Below are 20,525 nucleotides of genomic sequence, written 5' to 3'. Positions count from 1 at the left end.
AGCGTTGTCACTGTGTGTGGTAGTCCATCTTTCTCTTAGTGATTATTTTGCTACCGAACTCACTTTCACTGCAATATTCTTCTGTCACACTGAACCTCAGCTTGTTTCTCTCAAGGTATTTCAGCTAGTGTCAGCTGTAGGTGTTCTTTAACTAAGCAATACTTAGGAAGGCTGCTGGAAATTTTATATCTATATAAATCTTGAACTCGTGCTCTACTCCTGAACTAAGTGCGAAATGTCATGCTGCAAAGAGAAACCATCCCAGGGGTTTGAATAGCTGTCCATGTCCTGGAAAGGTGAGCCAGGGCCAACCTTTGCTAACCCACAGCGTGTAGACACGTGAACGTGAGGGTGCCGCTGCTCCCCGAGGGAATCTTGACCTGGGAAAAATCCCGGGACCGGAAAGCCGAAAGCGTAGCTCGATGCCATACACTCAAAACACCATCAGCTTTGTTGGTTGGCCAGCCTGTCTGCACAATAGATGCAACCGTCGCGATATCTCAGTTTCTCCCCCTACCTCCTCCTACTTCTAGCCTTAACTTCAATCACTCCCGGTTGTAGGTACTCATAGCGCTCCCGCCGCTTGCATCTGTGTAGGCATACCTCGTGGTATACAGCTTAATTAACTGCCTCCTGCACAAACGTCCTGTTGCAATGTGGCGACCTACATATGGCAGCAGACTGCACTAGGCTGAGCACCGCCACTGCGGAAAAGTGGCAAAAAACGGCCGGTTCCCTGGCCTTCTCCGGTTTGCTTCTTCCCTGGCATCGCTGCTACTGCGTGTGATTCCTTCCTAGAGTTTCAGCTCTTTGCGAGGTGTCTTGCATGCGTCGTACTGAGACTGGGGTACAGATGTATCTTCTGCATTCAGCTTGAATTTTTGGACTTTTTGAAGTGCTTTCATGCAACAAAACTGCACGGTATGCTCGCAGAGCCACAGCACTTCTATCGGACTGCGACTAGCAGCGCTTTATGGACCCGGCGGCAGATCAGTGTGGAAGTCTCTCGCAGCACGTAGCAATCTACGTGACTCATCACTGGCTGCAAGCCTCCAGACAGGCACACGGTATGGTGCTGCAGTGGGAAGATCCCAGCTCTTTCTATGTCTTGTCACAGATTCAAACAGCAGACCCTCTTCGGCAACTCTACAACCGAAAAAGCATCCTTTACGGTGACCTACACCGCAGCGAGTAAAGTTTTCGGCTTTTTAACACAGTCCAACTAGAAAGTGTTCTGCTCAAGTTTCTAGACGCTCTAGACACTCAAAGGGTAAACCAGTAGATTACCCGTTAGGGCATTCCCTGATATGTTTCCAGAGAGGCAAGGCAAGTGGCGCCCATCCCAGTAGAGCCGAGGTAATGCTCGGGTGCGGAGCATCATTAGCCGCAGCACGTATGCGAAGAAATGACTATTTTATCAGTCCTCAGGTTCCACTGTTCGCGTCGCTGCTGTCGTGCCATATAACTAACTAGTTAACGTCTATATACATGAAGCCGCTAGCCCTCCACTCATATTGTCAAAAGAAATTGCCAGCAACCTAGCTAGCGGCATGATCCCTGTAGGCGGCTTCTCAAAAAGAATTCTGGGGGACAATCAGCAGCAGATTTGTAAGACAGAAAGAGTGCGCCTTTTCTGACTTACAAATATGCTAGACAAAAATCTTTTTCTCCGAAGCTGTGCTGTCGTTGGTTGTGTACATCTCCAGGACTCCTCTCGCGGGAGGGTAGGCTGAAGAAGCGCGCTGCTATCAAAGCCCTCACACAGACGGGAACGGAAAAAAGGCCTTTTAACCACCACCATCTCCTCCTCTAAACATGTGATGCCGCGATATCCGGGCTGCCTGGTCTTGGGGCAACAAATTCAAGACCTTCTGCCTCACGCGCTTGCTTAGCCCTTTGTCTCGTAAGGGGCCCACAACATCGTCTACGAAGGCCTGCGGCAGAAGACAACTAGATGCAGATTCGAGGCGCTATGGGCGCAACACACCACGCCGGATGCATGCATTAGTCGTGCAACTGTATGACAGCTACGGATCTCCGATTCCGAGAATCTTTGTGGCCTGAAGACCAACCACTACGAATGCTGGCAATATGCCAACCAAAATGCACCCGTTTGATCCTGCTTAGGCAAATGCGGTATTTGGGTATGCAAAAGAACTCTGAAAGCTATTGCCTATACCAGCATTAGGAGGCGTTTGGACTCCAGGGCAGGAAGCCCGCGGCTCATCATGTAGAACAATGGTTCTGTGTCAAAATCCCGTATGGCCGCCCCGTGGGTTGCCTGAACGCAACAAATGCGTACATATAAGAATGCTAAATCCACACTTGTAAATGCTAGCCCGTACGGCCCACATTTTTCTTCCTATACCCGAGATCCTGAGTAGCGCCCATACCTTTTTAATGTCTTCTGGAATGATCTCCAGCGTTGGCACGGCAACACAGCGCGCGCCATCTTCGAGAAGGATCACTCGGTTTAGGGAAGAAGCACTGGCACCTGTTGCTTTCCGTTCTATCCTTATTCGGCCTCTCCAAATGGCACGCGCTGCACGGACAGTTGCGATCATCGGGGTGAAGAAACAAAATGAACCGAACTTCACACCGCCACACGTCCTAGAAAATCTAGCCCCCAAGATCATCCGCCTTCTGGCTGCACTAGTGCGCAAGACGTGGTGGCAAACCCCGTTTGAGCGACAGCAAGCAGCACAGCGATTTCAACAATTGAGCTAAGCATTTGAGAGGCCACCTAGATGGCTTGCTAGCTTGGCTTGCTAGCTAGTTAGTTCCGCGACGCGCTCGCTGAGCACGCAGAGAGGCAAGAATCTATTTGCCGAGTGGAAGTGCTTCACTTCTCACCCTTTCCTGCTACAAGGCTCTTGTGCACTTGATCTGTCTCTGCGTCCTTCTCGATGTGATGCAGCATTTCGAACTTTGCGTGGTCTTGGTCGTTGTTAAGCAGGGATATGCCGCGGGAGATATGCGAGGAGGCTTCCGAGCCTTCGACCTGAAGTCCGAACAACCAGACGCGCAGAGGCCCCATTGCCCACTTCCTTGCAGCCTTGCAGCACTATGTATACTCTTACCCTGTGCACGAGTGTCGCAAAGGTCACTTCTGTTCTCTCTACAAAGCCTGCCGCGCATTGCGCGGACTACAAGCAGGCTGGTTGTACGCAAGGCCCTCAACGGTGGCCAGGGGCCTTTGTCCTCGACTCCAAAGATTAGGGGCACAAAATACAGCACGAGTTCTAAAAGGCGATCTGAATACATAGCTGACAGGTGGGGTCTCACCTGGAGTGCAAAGCGGCTAACAGCGGCACCGACATCCACCAGCGAAATTTTGTACTTGGCGCGAGGATGACAGCAAACTGAGAGATTCTCAAAGTGCGCAGTGTTTCCATCCAACTCCTGACAGCAGCAGCACGGGAGCAGCGGGAAGCAGAGACAACTCATAACAAGCAGCCCCCCCCCTATAAAAGGCGTGAAACTCTAAACTGTTGCTACAATTACGACCAGCAAGCACCGGAGCATCATCAGTGGCTGCAAAGCACGAAAGGCCAGCGCAACACAAATACGACCGACCGACGCACAAAACGCGATGAACACAGCGCAACCTTGTCGGTAGGGGCGGTTGGTGAGATGCCCTATGGTTAGCAGCACTCCTACCTGAGCGTAGACGTGATGCACTTCTCCCCCCTCTTCAACAACAACCCTGGTAGCAGAGTTAACAAAAGGACCTCTGAAGCCCTTTGGCTGCTCCCCGTGATTTTGCGCTTTCTCGCGCTTTTGCTTCAGTTCGCGGAGTTCTCGCTGCTCCTGCTGGGAGAGGAGAGAGGAGAAGCTGACGTGAGTCTGGTGCACTTGGCACTTGGCATTCCGACCAACGTGAATTACAAAGCGAGGATTAATTAGCGGCGTTGCGGGTTTTGGGGGTCTGCTGGCCTCGTCACTCGAGCCTTTGCTGTCCACGCCAATAGCATCAATCTCGTCAGTTGTCGTCACATGGATCACCTGCAAGACGAGAGGCCTCTGCGAGGAACAATTGTCAGGGCTCTCCTTCTCGCTGGCGGTAGTAGCGCCCTCCCCCCCTCGGATGCCGACTTCAGTGCCTCCTCCGCCTTGCAGAACAGTCTCCTCTTCAGAATCACTAGGAGGCGAAGCGCTAGCAGGTGCATCGCAGTCTGTGATAATGACGACCCCAGCGTCCTGCATCCCAGCAAGGTTGAGGGCGGACAGCTTAGCCATTCCAAAATCCAACTTGCGGTAATCATATATTGCAAAGTCGTTGTCGTACTTGCGACTTGTCTTTCCAATCTGCACAATCACCTCCAGAAGGACGTGGGTAGCCTTTTGAGCAGCTGAAAGCGAAGTGTACACTATCCAGACAGAAACCTGTAGCTTTCTATCCGCAAGCGCCCTTCATCGCGTTTTCAGCACCATGCAGCACAAATCTGCTAGCTTGCACACCCCTAACGAGCACGCTGAGCTTATACAGCGTGCGATGGAATGACACACCACACTTGTAACGCCTCTTTGGCGTCTCGTCAGTGAAGGGCATGCCTACCTGTCCCCTGTGGAATGCTTGGGTGTTTGTTCGCCAGTAATTTGAGTATTCTGGAATGAATCTGAGCTGTCGCTCAATCTCCGAGCGGACAGAAGCGTCGTTCAAGTCAAAGAAGCTACAGCAAACTGCCTTTTCAGGTTCCTCCTCCCCTTGGTCTTCCCCCGCTTCCTGCTTCGACGACGCGGGTGCCAGCGGTGTGTTTGCCCCTTTTGCTTGGGTGTCGCCACACCCGCAGTCCCCTTTCTGCTCGCCGTTGTGGTGTTTGACTTTTTCGTGAGGGTTCTTTGACTCCATGCCTTCAAGCGAGCTAGCTGCAACGCCCCCCACCTCCTCTTGATCAGCGAGCTCAGTTGATAAAAACGCTGATCCTCGGCTGAGGGTAGGATCCACAACACCGTCACGCATTACAAGGACGGCGTCGGCGTGCGGAAGGACGTAGTCTTTCAGATGCTCAGGCAGCAGCTTGCGGCGAAGGGAAACACGCGCATCAAAGCGGGAAAAGTAGAGACGGCGCAAGTCGGAGCCCAACCGCCAGCTTTCCAAGCGAGAGTGCGGCGTTGGTAGATCTACGCATGCATTCCTGCGGCAAGGACAAAAAAGCGGCGCGGACAAAGCGACAAAGGGAGATTCAGGCAGTACAGTACACGTAGCTGCAGACGCACGATTTGTGGAAGCAGCAGCAGCACGACCCACAAGAACCGGCGAGTGGCATCCCTGGACCACCATTGGGTAGAGACAGCAGTTAGTCTCCTCTGCCGCAACCTTTCTAACCCTCACAGCGAACAGCGTGACATTCGACAGTATCGCGCACCACCCCGCTGTATTCATCAGCTTGAATGCGTTGTAGAACCTATGATTAATGTTTGTGAGGCTGGCGGGGAGGGGGAACGGCGGTGCCTCTGCGAAACATGCATTTCGTGAGACAGCGGACCAGGCGTTAAAGGCAACACCTGCTGCGATATACTCAGTGGCGCATGCAAAAGCCGCCCCTAAGGGCTTGTCCAATGCCTGCCTGATGTCCTTCGCTGCTTCCATGTGTGTATCCTATGAGCTGTAGCCTACCCACCTGGTTCCGCTTCCGTTTCTGCTGCAGACCCCATGTCTCCTTTGCTTGCAGAATCCTGCGCCTCCTGCTGAAGTCGCCAGTCCGTCTTGTACTGCCGATACTGTTGTTCTCGGTGTCTTCGTCGAAGCCAAGAGGCGGCCGCAGCAGCGCGTGTTTCTAAGGAGCGGACAGCAACGCCTAGAGATTGAAGCCAGAAGGCCTAATGCAGCATGACGCCAGCACAAAGATGGAAATGGGGGTGGACCTATCGTCACATGCAATGTGAAGAGACAGATTGTCATGTGTACAAGGAGTAATATCATCGCCCTTCGAAATAGCGGCGCTGCATGTCACGCAGTACGCTGTGCAAAGTTGTCCAACCCATCACAGTAGCGGCACAACCAGAAAGGAAAACATGCTTTTCGCCCAAACCCGTATGCATACAGAAGCACAGGAAGCTACGGACGAAGACGCAGACAGACGCTGGTAGACAGAGAGACAGACAACCAGACGGCGAGAAACACACACATACAAATATACACACAGATACACACATATACAGACATATACATACATACACACAGACAGACAGTCACATACATACACACACGCACAGATATGTATTCCTTAGAAGGAGGGACAGACCTAAGGCGTAACCGTAGCCACGGGTGAACTGTTATCGGATAGATGTAAAAGCAATATGCATCTAGATCTTGGTATCTATAGGCACGTGCGTAAGACAGGCGTAAATATCCGAAAAGCAGGAAAAGATGCCCTGGTTCTGAAAGCCTCCCCATATACAGAGGGCCTCCTGAACGTGCTTATGCGGCGGCTTCTGATACGGGAATGCATTGCAGTACCTGTCGCCGCTTCTCTAGGGGTGAGACAAACTGAAGGTGCAGTCGGTTTCTCAAGTGCGTGTGGGTGGTGTCTATGTCCGGCTTGGAGAGGTGGCTGGCAGATAGCGTTGAGATCACGGTAGAATTCTGCAGAAGGAAGGTGAGAGAGCTCCACAAAGGGGATGCAGGGAGACACATAAATGGGCTACAAAGCGAGGGGGGCCTCTGCAAGTGGCCTACCTACACGAATGTCTATAGATAGGCAGGGAAAACGAAGCAGGGGAACTCGCGGCAGAATCGGCAATACGCGCTCCTATAGCGCTGCGTTTTTATCATCTAGGGAGCACGTGTGCGTAGTCAGCTGCGTTTCGCTTACAAGAAAAGGCCTTGGCACATCTGTCCACGTTTCAGGGATGAAGCGAGGCTCTACGCTGATGTCGATCTCCTCGTCCTCTGTTGTTGCTGCTTCCTCCTCTGGCGTCCGTTTGTGCTGCTTCCTTCTGGGAGTCATTGCTGCATCTGCGCTGCCAGACCCTTGCTTCCTCGACGCTTGCGAGCTTCCATTTCCCTCCTCTTCTTCCTCTATCAGCGACCGTAGCATCCTGCCCACATCCCCCCACAAGTCGCCTTCGGAAGCGTCTTTGAAGCTCCCCTGGCCCCCAGACACCCCAGCAGTGGCTTTTCCTGCAGCAGGAGCAGCAGCAGGAGCAGCAGCAGGAGCAGCCGCTGTTTTTCTAGAGCTCCCAGCGTCTGCAGATGCAGCGACTGAGGCCTGTGCTGCTTCTGCCGCGGCTCTAGCGGCTTCTGCGATATCCTGCGCAGTGCATCTCCGCTGCGCTGCACTCCACGCAGCCTCTCGTGCTGCGGTGACTGCGGCAGCACTAGAGGCTGCGGCTTGGGGAACAAAGGTATCCGTCGCTATATCCACGAAGCGAGAAGCTGCTATGGCAGACCAAGGCGTGATCGCGGCATTCGTGACTGCAGCCGCATCGGAGCGCAGCTGCTGAAGCGTCGCAGGGGGGACCTGAAAGGACGCGAGAGACTGTGGAAGCCACCGCACGGATCCTTCATTCTGCAACACAGGGGAGTCAGCTGCGTCTTCTTCCTCTGACGCGATCACTGCCAATGCGTCTGCTGCTGCCGTGCATCCAGTTACAGACGGACTTTTAGCAGATGTCTCGCAAGTTGGGGGGTCGATTGTTGCTCCTTCTGCGGGTGGGGCAGTGCGCCGCCTGCTTCGAGCTCTTAAGGAGGAGCTTTCAGCAGTCTGCACTTGGGCATGTTTTTTTCGCGCAAATGACGGAGCCTTCGAGGGAGTTTCGTATGCCGATTCTTTCCTATTCTCTGTAGGCAGGAGCGGGGACTGCCCGAGACCGCGTTCGGGGGGAGACGCCTTCCGAGAGCTCCCCGAAAAAAATCCTCTAGAGGCGCCCTCTAAGCCTCTGTCCGTCAGAAAGGCGGCTGCAGTGCTTCTTCTTCTACACACTCTGGACCGCGAGGCGGTGCTGCCATGCTTCAGCTGCCTACAGGAAGCCTTTTGCGGGCAGTGCAGCGTGACGAAGAGCAGGAGAAGTGCCAACAGCCTCTGCAGCCTGAGCTGCGGCCTGCTGCCCATAGCCAGCGACTGGGCAAGACAGGCTCCCTCAGTTGCTAGGCCGTCCTCTACCTAATGGGGACGCAGCAACTGAGGCTACAGGTGGTGGGGAAAGTGGTGAAATAAAGCTGCCGACTTGGTCCGCGCTGACATCGGAGAATCCTGATATAATCAGTGCCAGGGGTGTGGGGCCTTAGAAGGAGGCGTCTCTCGCTCTCTCTGTGCCGCCTTCCCTGCGTCCTCCTCTGTCCCTTGCACACGCGAGTCACGGCAAGAGCGCAGAAGGCCAGGGTGTAGACATCCGAATGCCCATGTTGCTTCTCTGTGGACACATAAATTCGGATTTAAAAACACCTTTGCGGAGTAAGGCTTCGGAAGCACTAGCAGCTTGACGAAGATCAACTCGTGCCTCTCAGTGGGGGCCACTGTGGCCTCAGGTTCCTGCGTGGCAGGGGCGGCGGCGGGTCGAGCTGGCAAGAAACGCGCGCACAGGCAAACAGATAGCGCTGTTTAGAAATTCTGCATGCATTCAGAATTATAATCTGGGCAGTGCTGAGAGTGCTGCGGGAAAAGACGAGAAGGCCGAGGAAGTTCCTAGGCAGACCAGTCACACAGGGGGTTCCCAAGCGACCGGCTGTGAAGCAGGCAAAAACCATCGCTCTGGTAAGCCCTTTCAACATCCTGTGAAGGAAATTCCTTGCCAGCAACCCCGTCCGACAGGCTTTTATTAAGCCCTACTGAATGCGGCGACTTGGTTCTCTAGCAGTGGCGGCGCCCTCACGTAGCAAGGCAACCTGCTCCTTGGAGATCTCTCGTGCCTTTCCGGGAACCCCTTTATGGCATGCACTATTATGTGGACTCTGCACTGCGCATGCACGTGTAGAACGTTGATCTCTTTGTTCTTGCAGGCGCTCACGGAAGGACCGCAAGATGCATTTCGCCTTCGCCGTCATTGTTCTGTCGCTGCTGAGCTTGAAAGCGCGGGCATCAACTCCAAATGAGGTGGGTAGCTGTAACTGGCGCTTGCTGCTTGGCCTCTCCTTGCGTGTGGCTGCAGCTGCTGCTTCTGAAGCTGCCCCCTGTGTCGAGGCTAGGCGGGCTCCCTCCAACAGGCGGGTGTTTGCGTAGAGGCAGCCACACTGGACTGTCAGATGTGTCTTTTGAACGAGGCGGCAACAGAAGCTGCGTTTATTTCTCGGGCAGCTGGCACACGCGACACGCGGTCGGTGTTCTCATACGTGTGGCCAGCGTAGTAATTCCTGCACCCTGCTGCATCTTAGACCCAAGACTTTCTGGCGCCTTGCTGCTTCTCTCTTCAGGGGACTATCCGCTTTCGCCAGCTGAAGTTTGCCGAAGAAGAGCCACCCTATTGCGAAAGCCGCGACAACAACGTCAGCTCTGACCACGCGCTTACAAAGGCCCCCACCGAAGGTTCTTCTAAGGGCTTCTCGGCACCAGAGTATGTCAGGAGCTGGACAGAGTATCGGCCATACTTTTATCGTGCAGAGCCGGATCCAAAGGCAGTCGATCCCAAAGCCTCCGCAGCTACAGTTGCAGCTCTAGAAGCAGCTCAAGAATGCGGCTTTCTCGCTCTGATACACGGAAGGGACTTCCATTCTCGACGACGGTGGCGTTGGACGTGGTCTTGGCAGTGGTATTTCTTCAAGAAACAATTCGAGAAGCAGGCTCGAGTCCGTCCACTGCCGTTAGGAGGCGTGCATATTGCAGCTCCACCCCTTAGTACAGCCCCTCCCATGGCTCCTTGTCAGAGTGCTTTAAAACTTCTCTACTGCTTCTATGCCGCTACTGCCTCGTTCCTGCCCCTCCCTTGGCCTGGCTTCTCCTCGGTGCCTAGGACTGCTCTGTATCTGCGCCGCACTTCTTCTCTGCACCCGTGCGAAAAAAAAAATTTTACCTTCTATACTTCTGGAAGTACACTGCCTGGCCCCCTCTTGCTGCCACTCGAAATCTGGGGGGTGCTCTGTTGCTGCAGTGACTACTGTGCTCCTGTGCAATAAGTAAGCATGCCTTTGTCGCCTCAACGGACGTCTCACGGTGATTGCGTGTTGTGCGCCTTGGATTCGATGATGCCGCAGTTTTTCAAACTCCTACTGATGACACCACAAGCGTCGCAGCTATCTGGGTGTCTTTACACCCAGATCCGTGAAGTTGCGTCCCTTCTCTCCCAAGCTCTCGCCTCGAATACGGAACCAGTCCCTGCCGAAGCAACAAATTTAGACCCGGCAGAGGCAAATACCTCTGCGCCGATGCTGCAGGGCACCGGATTCTTCAAAGGCTGCAAGAGAGTCCACATTTATCTGCACTCGGCATGCCACGGCTCTATCATCGCACGCGCTCTCCTAGCCACAGACGACCGAATCTGGAAGGGACAGGTGACCCTCTCGCTGTGGCTGCTACATTTCGTTACCCGTTGCGTTTGCTGCGAATATAAATATATATATATTTATTTATACATATCGTCTTCTGTCAACCGCGCTATATATGCTGATAGGGTCGCTGGAACTGGTGCTTCGGCTGCCCCATATTTCTGAGAGCGTCGTTGAGTGTCTGTTGCGGTGCTTGCATGGACTGTCATTGCTGCAGGGGGCACCAGCAGCGGCAGCGGGCGAAGCAACGGAGAAGCTGCAGCGTCTACTACGCTCTCCTTTCTTTTCTCTGACCTCAGCAACGTTTACTGTGCCTGCACTCGCTGGCGTGCGGTTAGTTCCCCGCCTACCTGAAGCAGCTGAACACTTGGGGCCTACGATAACGGCAGCCGTTTCGACAGCAGAGATGGCTCACCGGCTACTGAGGCCTGACATGCCTGCACCCACGCTACTCGCCTGGGGAGGGGCCAGCAAATTCGTGTACATTCACCATGATCCTGCGCTTCTACTCTGCTCCTTAGCAGCGGCAGAAACGCAACGCGACGGCTCGCTACTGCCTCATTTCCGGCGGGTTGCCGTGTTTAGCACGCTAACCGGTGACATGGCGATCTCTCCACGCAGCGCCGCAGGGGTCAGCGATGAATTCAAGACATCTGTTTCGGCAACAGAGCTGCTGCAGCAGGCAGCACTCGCGTCAGTGATAACCTTTCCACAATCGGCGGCAGCTGCAGTCGAAGCAGATGCAGCGGATACTCCCGTGGCCCTGCTTCCGCACAGGCTCCCGGTCGAGCTTGCTCCGCTGAACCAGTAAGCGCCTGCTGTTGCTGTTGTTGAGGCTGCTGCTGAGGGTGCTTGCGTTATTTTATGGCTGCCGCTTGCGTGGCTGCGCTGCGTCATTGGCGGCTAAAGTTGGGGTGGGGGGTCGAAGCGGAACAGGTTCGCCACATTGCTTGTGCTACCGCTGCCCGATGCCTTCTGCAGGCACGCCGCTGTACAGCCAATGCCAGACGACATAGAGCAACTGCTGTTCAACAGGGCCGTCTGCCGCTCCTACCAAGGGCACAGGCGGAGGGGACACAAGACCTATGAGCTGTCTCTACAGCTGCTACAGCTGTGGGGCGTGTTCGACTGGCAGTCCCAACAAGCGAACTTCAAGAGACGGTCGTCGCCGGAGTTTGCACTGCGGGGAGCACAAAAGCATCACGAAAGGCACCAGCCGCTCGTTCCAGACGCGATGCAGCTGCCGCAACAGCAGATATTGCGCTTCGTAGTCTATATTCCCAAGCTCCCAAACCAAAGAGACTTTTCCAACAACCCGCACTTCATAGCCTTCGGAACCCGCACGTGGATGCTCCCCGCTGCAGTGCCAACTCTGAGGGCCGTTGCTACCGCCGCCGTTGGTAGCCTTGAGGAGCTGGAGCAAGTCACTGTGATGGAAGCAGATGGCACCTGGTGGCATCACTAGCGAACTGCCGCAAGTTGCGTCCATACGATGTACCCAGGAACCGTGCATCTGCCTCCGGCAACTCAGAAGACGTAGAGAGCGCTACAGCTATCCGAATTCGATTGGATATGTCACCTAGTCATTGCTTACAATCTACCGCACGGAGCACTGCAGGGATTGCTGATGCTGTGTGTCGAAGTAACAGGTGCCGCAGTTAGTAGCGTTGCGGCCGCGGAGGTTCACGTGCTATGGGTACCGTGCAGCAGCAGCAATTAATTGCATGTGTCCGAACAGTGGTAAGTGGCACTCCAGTCTCCCCGTTCCCTCCCCGCCTTTACGGGGAAAAATAGAGGACTTGTGTAGTAGACGCGCGTGTGGCGTGCCGAGAGGCTACTACAGCAACAAACTCTGAAATGCGCGCCCCGCACGGGCGGCTGCTGCTGCACTTGGTTGCGTAGTTGTGAAACGTACAACTGTGTGAGACCCCTAAAACGCTAAGCTAGCAGTGCAGGAAGTAGTGGCACAGTTGCGTCTCTCTCCAGCCACCTACGGCAGCATCCGCAGCAGCTATTGCTGTCTGCACCTCTGCTCGGCTTCTTTAAGATCCATTGGTCTTTTCTGCTGCTGCTGAGCCTGTTGCTGCTGCTCAACATTGTTCAGCAGAGTGGTGATGCGTGGATCGGCCTCCTCCCCCTTCATAACATGCTCCAACAACGTAGGATCCAGCAGGTCGATACCTTCCGCTGCAGCAGCAGACTGCAAGGCCCCCACAAAGCCTAAGAATTCCGAAAGCTCATTGCTTCCGGTGCTGTCATCCTTGTTAGTGCTGCCCTCGCTGTTGCAGCTGTGCTGCTGCATGCTACTCGCGTCAGCCCTAGATGCAGCCAAGTTAGACGGCTGCTGCTGGAGGTTTGACTGTGTAGGCGCTGCCTTTGAGGCAGACGACGAAACCGAAGATGAGGGTGTGCCAGCAGAGGCTGCTGTTGCTGCCTCTTCTGCAGCGTTGAGCTGCTGCTGCACTTCGGGGGGTAGATCACCGAGAGTGCAGGCCTCTTCTAACAGCTGCTGGACCTCAAGCAACTGCTGCCACGTTGCTGCTGTTGCTGCAACAGACTCTGTTGCTTCTGTTTGCGGGCTTTGCTGCCGCTGCTCAGCACATAGGCGTACAATGCGTTTGTAGACAGCAACCTGCCGCTGGTAGCGCTGTAGATCCTCAGCGGAAACCGTTGGTGCCTCCTGTTGCTGCTGCTCCTGAATCCAAGGCTCGTAAAACTTCAGCACTTGCTGTAGCGGCTCCGCAAGGGTGCATAAGGGAGGAGTCTCACATCCTACGTTGTGCAGCGCTGCAGCAAGTGCAGCAAGGCCTGAAGCTGCCTGTGGTGCCGCCTCCTTGCGAGTTCCGGAAGAGGAAGCAGGATCTTTGTCGATTCCCTGCAGCACGGAAGTCAGTGTATGCAGCAAACTGAAGAGCCCTGCAGTGTCATCCGTCCCTGCGGTTGCGGGGGGCCCTCCTGCTCCTAATGATGTTGTTAGATCGACAGCTGGTGGTGGAGGGTTCGAAGATTCTCTAAGATGCTGCAGTTCGCGCTCTAAGCCCTTCAGGCAGAAGCTGAGAGGGTCGGCCGTCGTGTCTGCCGGTGCTTCCCCTTCCTTCGGCACGTCTCTGCCTTCCGTTCGCGCTAATGGACTTCTGGTGTCCAGCGCCGCCGCTGTTGCTGCAGACACTGCCGCTTTTGCTGCTGCTACTGCATGATCCACGTGCGCAGCATGCTCTTCGAGCTGGCTGTGGTGGAGGGGGTGGTGCTGCTGCTTAGGTCGCTCCTGCCCTGACTCCTGCTGGCCTAAATCATCCAATGTTGAAGCAATCAGGCCGTCGAGGTCAAAGCCCGTGCTGCTGGAGGTCTCCATGAGTGCAAACTGCGTCTGCAAGACACCTGGAAGGAGCACAGGTTGCCGGCTCCTTGGTCCCGATCTACGAACTGGCTCTTGCGTAGAGCCTGTCCATAGAGCCCCAGTTTCTGTGATACAATATTCCGAAATCCTAGACTCCTGGTCGCACAAGCCGAGCTGAGAAGAACAAGAAGTCAGTGCGCTGTGCAGGCCCTCGAAACGGAAGCCAAGCCGTCCATGGAGCGTGTGCAGTACAGCACGTCGAGGGCTGGCCGTGTAGGCGCTCTGGTTCCTAGCTTCTGGAGATAATTGGCGTTTTTCTGTATTATGGCGCTTGCTGGGCCGCGGAAAACAGGGGGAGACGTCAGGAGTAACCGTTATGTCGGTGCCCAACAGCACGCATAAGACACTGGGGGCCTCTTCTTCTCCCGCTCCGGAGCGAAAGACGAGGGAAGGGGGGCAGTGACGAACGGGCACGCAGGGACAGAGAGAAATAGAAATAGGCAGGCGGGCAGCAATACGTTCGGAGAAGGCAGTGCGCACACACGCCGCGCGCCACTGCCACTTACTTAGAGAGAGGCACTCAGCAGGGAGGCAGGTGAAATTGAAATCGCAAAATCGTGGCTCGGTGGAGCGGAATATAGGGCCTAACGGACGCCAAACGAAAGAGGGATTTCATGTAGAAGCACTCAAACATATAGCCGATTGGAAGGGACCATCTCAGGGAACTCCGAGGTCGCCCTAGGCAAAGCGTGCGTGCTTTTCTCAATGCAGCTGCATTGAGAAAAGCATTCTCACTGCCTATGTACTCCGATCTTTTATTGGTTGTGGCCTCTTGTTTCCCCCTCTTCTCCGTCCTAACTCCCCCCGCTGTTGCTAATAATAAGTCAAACCTCCTCTGCGTTTCGTATTCTTTCTACGTCCCCCCCACCTAAAATCTCCCGCTGCTCTTGGCTCAAAAAATCCGTGTTCTTGCCCCCCATTCACGCACCCCTCCTCGTCTTGCCTAAAGCGCCTTCTTCCGCGCTAAAAGAAAGCTTGGTGGCTTTAACAATACGCTGCCGCATTCACAGTTCCCCCGCGAATTCCGTCAAAAGCAACGCCGAAAGGCACTCTAAATGGGAGCAGGCAGACAACGTCTAAACCTCTGCAGTTAACCACTTCCCCAAACCCACGCACCCTCTAGAAGGTTTCGCGCTACGTGCTGTGGCGCAGTCTACGGTTTCCTCCTACTGCGCCAAAGGCAGCCACAAGGACAAGGCGACATGCAGTCCGGAGACAGCAACAAAAAAGCTGCCCTTGTCGCAAATGCCTCAGAGCAGCTTTTTCGTTTCTGCGAGCTCCTGCTTGATCCAGGGCAGCAGACTGACAAGCGCCTTAAACTCTGCCTCGTTCAGCAGTAGCACACAGCGCTTGTCACAGCTAATCGCAAGGCACGGCTCTAAAACACCTCCCGCCAATTGCCGGTTAAAGAGGAAGACCTCCCTTCCCAAAGGGCCAAACTGCACATGCAGACATCATAGTCCGAACGCACGCGCACATGAAGCCCCACGTATATGGAGGCACCACCCCCCTCTCAACGCTCCCGTGCAGACATACTTGCGCAAGAAAACGCCTCTCTAGAACCTTCCTCTTTCTTACCTTGGAGTGCTCGTCTCCGACTCTAATTCTAGACCTTGGTGGCCACCCCTGGAAGGTGCTCCACGCAAGGGCCCCCGTGCGCCGACTCTGTTCTCTTGCTGCTTCTACAAACCGTCCGAGAGCCTCTTTCAAGGACGGCTCTGCTGTGGCTTCCGACATCGCGCAAAAGCTATCATAAACGGATACACGCCCTAGTGGCCGTGCTTCTGACGCATTACTTCCTGCCTGTGTTGCCGCGTCTCTAGGTGCTTCTGGAGAGAGGGGGGAACTTTCGACAGCAGCTCCCTTCTTAAAACTGTCCTCACCTTCTTTGCTGACAGGTGCACCCGACACGCTTGCCCCAGCAGCTCCTCCAGGCACGCTTTTTGACTGTAGTGATTCCACCTGCTTCTTTGAGCGCGCAGAGGTCGCTTCCAGCTTCCGAGCCTGCTGCTTTTGCCGCTTTCCTTCTGCTGTAGCTTCTGGCGCAGCTGGCGTTTTCTGCTGTTGCTGTTGCTTGTCTGCTCCAGCGGGGGATGGTGTTTCGCTCCCGGCCGCCTGTGACGCATCTGGCACAGATTCTGATTCTGAATTCGCTGATTCCTCCAGATGTGCTACCGCGGCGTTCTTACGGGGGCGCTGCTCAGCGCGATTTTGCCGTCGGCGGCTCGCTTGCGGCCTTTCATCTTCTGGCGAGTGTGTTATTGCTGCCGCTGCACTGGCAAAGCCCCTCCACGTCCTCGCCGCTGAAGCAGTGGCAAGTTTCACTAGCGTTCGCGTTTCTGAGAAGGCAGATGCAAGTTGCACCTCGAGCGGCGGGACAGCATGCCTTCCCTGGAAGCGAACACGCGGAGCGAAGCGGCTCGATGTTGTTGCTGCCGCTGCTATCATCCCTCGGGATGCTTCTCTGTTAGCGCAGGCGCAGGAAGCCTGAGCTGACAGAGAAGCAACGACAGCGGCACGCTGAAGCACGTAATTCCGTCCGGTCATATCAGACGGGGTAGCAAAGCTGTGGCTGGTGCAGGGAGAGTGCTGCACGAGGACTCTAAACACCCCTCCCGTGACTCGTCACTTCGTGTCCTTGACGGTACTGAGGAGGAAGACGCAGTGTGCAACAGGCATCCCGAGTTGTCATCGATTTCTCATGCGCTCAAAGTGGCATCTGCGAAGGCAGGTAGGGCTAAGGAGGCAGGTAACCCGGTTGGAACCTCGACAGGTACAGCAGAAATGCGCGAAAAATCGTGTTTCTGGCTCATCGGTTTCTGAATTTCAAGTTTTGGATCATGCGAAAAGCGTGCACAGGGCTTGGAGTCGTTTCACTCTTGGGGCTGGAATACTACAGCCCCCTACGGGGCTGTGGGCCCCTCTAGAGCGCCTGCGTCTGCACATTTCAGCCTGAAAGCCTGTGGAGCACAGACCCTTCGTGCTGGCCACTTGCTACTGGAAAGCTTTCCTTCTGCTTTCACTTGCGTGGGGGAGGGGCGGAAGGACCAGGTATGTATCGTTTTATGCGAGTCCTAGATCCTGTAACCCTTTCTGCAGGGCTCTGAGAGCCCGTTCTAAAAGCCAGCAGATCGACCGACCTTGCTGCTTCTTTTTTTAGTGTGCGTCTGGGGTTCGGGGCAGAGGGCTCAGCCTGAGGTGCAAAAATCCGGGATATCCACGGAAGTCGGTGAAGCAGTCTGCGAGGGGACCTAAGAGGATGCAGTTTGAACCCTAGGTCCTATTTTTCCCCAAAGTTAGCTGACTCGGCGAAGTGTTCCTTTCTTTCACTCCTCTAGTAGCGCGTGCTCGTCCTTTGAGACGCGCTCTCTGCTGTCAAGGGACAAGAGGGCCTCTTGGGCATCGTGTTAGCGTATTTCAAAGGCACGCAGACAGCACGTTGGAGAATGCCGCCTGCAAAGAAGAAGGATGCGAAGAGCGAGAGGGGGCAACAGAAGGCCTTGGAGAAGGAAAAACAGAAGGTCATCGAGGACAAGACCTTTGGACTGAAGAATAAGAACAAATCCAAAGCCGTACAAAAGTAGGATCCCGAGCTTAGCGATTAAGGGAAGGAGGGGGGAAGGGCGCATTTTTCGCAGCGCATTCCTTTTCCGTTTAGGCTTAGCGAGAGAAATTACGTGCATCCACTCTTCAGGATCTCCTGCCTGTACAGCCCCATCTCTAAGAGCCGCCGCATGCATCTATATACATTAAACGACCCGGGCCTTGGTGGTAGCGGCCATATAGCGCCGAGTTAAGCAGGTTTCCCTTGGTGGTGGTGTATGTCTAATGGCAATTTAGGTTCATCAAGTCGGTGCAGCAGTCCGTCAAGGGCCCCCAGAAGGGGGGAGAGGCTCAGGAGATTGCCAAGAAGAAGGAGGAGCAGCAGCTCAAGAAGGCGCAGCTCCAGCAGCAGTTGCTTTTACAGGCCCTTTTCAAGGGTGAGAAGGGGCACACACGGCTGCTTGCTTTCTCTCAATTGGGATGAGGATTTGGAGGGAGGGGCTAGAAATACATACATACATATGGCCTAGGTTTGCAGTGCAGCAGCTGTGAATTACACGCGGGTTTAGCTTTGGCGACCAGAAGCTTCGAGAAGTTTGTGGTGTTGTCGCGTTTAGGCACGGAAAATGTGAAGAAGGTTGCGAGCGAAACGACTGTGGGGACATACGATCCTAAGGAGTCGAAACTTGAACAGAAGATAGACCTCTATATTGATCAACGGGAACAGAGTACGCTCCTGAATTTATTCGCGAAATTCCCAAAGTCAGACCCTTTCTGGCTCGCATTTGTGGCTATAGTTATGATTATTATGGGAGTTGGGCTGGGGAAGCGAATCATTGGCGTAAGGTTTCTGCGTGGTGCTTGTGTGTTGGGGCCTAGATGGATATGTTCGGCCGGGAGGGGGTGGCGGAGAAGACGTTGATACAGAAACTGCGATTGTATGCAAGTATTTCTTGGAGGCAGTAGAGCGAAAGCAATATGGCTGGTTTTGGGTCTGCCCTAACGGAGGAGACGCGTGCAAATACAGGCATTGCCTTCCACAAGGTACGATAGAGGGTGTAGGCTGGCTCCATGTTTTGCATGTCTGTGCGTTTGCACGCATATCAACTATACTGTACACATATTTGTAGGGACAGAGAGGCGGAGCGCGCCAGGGAGAGGTGGCAGGCGGGATGGGAACTTTGAGGTTTGGGATCTAGGCTCATGGAATTCGGTGCATGCAAGCATGCAGACATGGCCGCCCCTCCGCATATGCGGAGTGCAGGCTATGCAGCTATGGAGGGTGTTTGTGCGGGTTAACGATTTAGGCTATGTGTTAAAAGGCGAAGGGGAGGAGCTGGTCGCGGAGGAAGAGGAGGAGCCCATTGAGGAAAAGGTCGAGAGAGAGGTCTGTCACTGAGCATGTTGAAGGGGTGTACTATGGGCGTGTTGGTCCTTGCATGTCGTCCTTTTGTATGGAGGCATGCATGCGCTTTCTTGTGTAGTCGCCCCACGGCTGGCAGGCGAATTGCGTTTTCTTGCCCTGCCGGCGGCTTTGTCTCGCAGCGTCAAGCACTGCCTCCAGGAGGCACCCCCGTAACAGCGGAGACTTTTGCCGCCTGGAAAGCTCGCAAGGAGGCTGAGCGGCTGTCTGAGTTGGAGCAGCAGCAGAAGGATGCTAAGAAGGCCGCAAAGGGGGCAGCTGGCACAGGCCCGCTTCTCTCTGGGAAGGACTTATTTTCTTTCAATCCGTCTCTGTTCGTTGACAGTGAGGGCGCAGCTGATGAGAGGGACTATGAGGAAGATCTGGATTGGGCAGAAGAGGTCAGTTCGCCGAAAGGGAGTGTGTTGTCTTTGCGAAAAAAAGGCAAATGGAAGGCTGCACGAACCCGTTGGCGTAGGGGTTGTTGTTCTTGTGTTCGTTGCCGGGTTGCATGGCTTCCCCAGTGCTTTTTGGAATGTTTGCAGATGCGCAGAAATCAGGAAACCCTTGATGAGGCGAACGCAGCAGCGCGAGTCGTTGCTCTGCAAGAGGATGGGAAGGATGCTGAGGAGGGAGGCAGCAGCGGGGGGAAGGAGAGTCTCAAGCGACAGGAGCAAGAGACAGACGGTGAAGGGGTTCAGTCAGAGCCAAAGGCGAAGGCAGAGAAAGACGCGCAGCCGATCAAGGCTGAGCTTTTCGTGGAGGACCTTACGCCAGTAAGTATCTAAAAGCAGGGAGAGGAGGACCGCTAGCAAAATAAGAAATGCAAGAAGCAGAGATGGAAAAAATACAATTTTTTTTTTTAAAAAGAGACACTGTCATGTAATATGCTGCATAAACATTCAGATTGCCTCACGACTTCTCTGGTTTTGAACCCAGATTGCTGTGCTTGCACTGCTAGCGGTCAGAAGGGCCGAGCAGGAATGTAGAGAGATGGGGATCGAAGTGAGTACAAGAGGGGAGCAAACAATCAGTCATGTGTGTTTGTTGACTTGTGTGCCTCTACCTTTCATCAGGAGGAGCTGGAGGCCCTCGATGACTGAATCGAGGCACTTACGAGGAGGCCAACAAGTAAAGGCGACCCCTCTGCGACTCCTGTCAAATCTGGACGCGTGTCGTACGGTGTGAGGCTTGGAGGGCTCACCAATAGTTGCTGGGCTCTATGCCTATTGTCAGAGCCGGCTAGATGGCTCGCTGCACAGCGAACTGACTAGGTGCCTAGTTGGCTGTATACTGAAGTAGGGGGGCTGGGCTGTGACTAAGAACGTTTGGTTTGTGGCGAGGACTAGCTCGGTGACGTTTTTGACTTAACAAGCTGGCTGGGTCGCTGTCAAGTGGCGTTGTATGACTTCGTGTCAGCTGGGAGGTTTCGTTTCCGAGGCAACCACCCTTTAGTGTATACAAGCAAGGGCGGGCGCGTGCTAAGTAGCTGATGAACTGGATGACTATCGGTGTTGATGGAAGAGCTATATTTAAGGGATGGAGACGGGTTGCTGAATGTGGAGTATGGTCTAGGGGAGGCACATAAGAGATACGGCAAGAGGGAGACTACGCAGAGGAGGCGATTCACAAACAATCAAGGCACGCTTAAGAAATTGGATGTAGAAGGGGAGGCTAGAGGCAAGGTTGGGCAAGGGGCGCGGCTCAGGGCAGTAGGGTGTAACGATAGCGAGAGAAAAAAACTGCTTGGGTGCAGAGGA

General features: G+C 54.5%; 4 protein-coding genes across 4 annotated transcripts; 1 reads left to right on the top strand and 3 right to left on the bottom strand.

The window, feature by feature from the left end:
* Positions 1 to 1,787: 1,787 nt before the first annotated feature.
* LOC34618996 lies at positions 1,788 to 9,311 on the bottom strand. Its single transcript, XM_026334142.1, has 16 exons — positions 9,275 to 9,311; positions 8,788 to 9,126; positions 8,463 to 8,542; positions 8,251 to 8,353; positions 8,099 to 8,198; positions 7,184 to 7,914; positions 6,819 to 7,024; positions 5,625 to 5,823; positions 5,370 to 5,457; positions 4,559 to 5,138; positions 3,661 to 4,308; positions 3,286 to 3,402; positions 2,854 to 3,001; positions 2,394 to 2,542; positions 2,180 to 2,281; positions 1,788 to 1,934 (listed from the first exon to the last, which is right to left on the bottom strand). Exons 1-16 carry the CDS (start codon positions 9,309 to 9,311, stop codon positions 1,788 to 1,790), a joined length of 3,774 nt encoding a protein of 1,257 aa, XP_026189927.1.
* A 220-nt stretch (positions 9,312 to 9,531) lies between these two features.
* On the bottom strand, positions 9,532 to 14,824 carry LOC34618994. The gene is made up of 5 exons (XM_026334141.1): positions 14,764 to 14,824; positions 13,709 to 14,404; positions 13,101 to 13,528; positions 11,177 to 11,274; positions 9,532 to 9,595 (listed from the first exon to the last, which is right to left on the bottom strand). Exons 1-5 carry the CDS (start codon positions 14,822 to 14,824, stop codon positions 9,532 to 9,534), a joined length of 1,347 nt encoding a protein of 448 aa, XP_026189926.1.
* Positions 14,825 to 15,070: 246 nt separating this feature from the next.
* Positions 15,071 to 16,367, bottom strand: LOC34618993. Its single transcript, XM_022732304.1, has 2 exons — positions 15,399 to 16,367; positions 15,071 to 15,259 (listed from the first exon to the last, which is right to left on the bottom strand). Exons 1-2 carry the CDS (start codon positions 16,365 to 16,367, stop codon positions 15,071 to 15,073), a joined length of 1,158 nt encoding a protein of 385 aa, XP_022588406.1.
* Positions 16,368 to 17,266: 899 nt separating this feature from the next.
* LOC34618992 (zinc finger CCCH domain-containing protein 15) lies at positions 17,267 to 19,868 on the top strand. Its single transcript, XM_026334159.1, has 8 exons — positions 17,267 to 17,400; positions 17,661 to 17,800; positions 17,981 to 18,091; positions 18,243 to 18,407; positions 18,671 to 18,750; positions 18,909 to 19,166; positions 19,311 to 19,541; positions 19,842 to 19,868. Exons 1-8 carry the CDS (start codon positions 17,267 to 17,269, stop codon positions 19,866 to 19,868), a joined length of 1,146 nt encoding a protein of 381 aa, XP_026189944.1.
* Positions 19,869 to 20,525: the final 657 nt, after the last annotated feature.

Source organism: Cyclospora cayetanensis, unplaced genomic scaffold (assembly GCF_002999335.1).
Source record: "Cyclospora cayetanensis isolate NF1_C8 unplaced genomic scaffold, CcayRef3 CcayRef3_contig_37, whole genome shotgun sequence".
Taxonomy (NCBI): Eukaryota; Apicomplexa; class Conoidasida; order Eucoccidiorida; family Eimeriidae; genus Cyclospora; species Cyclospora cayetanensis.
The sequence above is the reverse complement of the archived record's forward strand: the minus strand, read 5'-3'. Positions and strand labels throughout refer to the sequence as shown.

Bases quoted from the DNA above. Each gene is read 5' to 3' on its own strand.
- LOC34618996 (XM_026334142.1), bottom strand. From the start codon at position 9,311: ATGCAGCAGGGTGCAGGAATTACTACGCTGGCCACAC. The intron at 9,127-9,274 runs GTATGAGAACAC...GAGCCCGCCTAG, and splicing joins AATTACTACGCTGGCCACAC to CCTCGACACAGGGGGCAGCT. The intron at 2,282-2,393 runs GTATGGGCGCTA...TGTTGCGTTCAG, and splicing joins TTCCAGAAGACATTAAAAAG to GCAACCCACGGGGCGGCCAT.
- LOC34618992 (XM_026334159.1), top strand. From the start codon at position 17,267: ATGCCGCCTGCAAAGAAGAAGGATGCGAAGAGCGAGAGGGGGCAACAG. The intron at 18,408-18,670 runs GTACGATAGAGG...TTAACGATTTAG, and splicing joins CAGGCATTGCCTTCCACAAG to GCTATGTGTTAAAAGGCGAA. The intron at 19,167-19,310 runs GTCAGTTCGCCG...GAATGTTTGCAG, and splicing joins ATCTGGATTGGGCAGAAGAG to ATGCGCAGAAATCAGGAAAC.
- LOC34618994 (XM_026334141.1), bottom strand. From the start codon at position 14,824: ATGCGGCAGCGTATTGTTAAAGCCACCAAGCTTTCTTTTAGCGCGGAA. The intron at 13,529-13,708 runs GCCAGCAGGAGT...CGGAAGGCAGAG, and splicing joins TTCAACATTGGATGATTTAG to ACGTGCCGAAGGAAGGGGAA. The intron at 9,596-11,176 runs GTATCCGCTGCA...AGCTGCTTCTAG, and splicing joins GCGGAAGCAGGGCCACGGGA to AGCTGCAACTGTAGCTGCGG.
- LOC34618993 (XM_022732304.1), bottom strand. From the start codon at position 16,367: ATGACCGGACGGAATTACGTGCTTCAGCGTGCCGCTGTCGTTGCTTCT. The intron at 15,260-15,398 runs GTAAGAAAGAGG...CTGCATGTGCAG, and splicing joins TCGGAGACGAGCACTCCAAG to TTTGGCCCTTTGGGAAGGGA.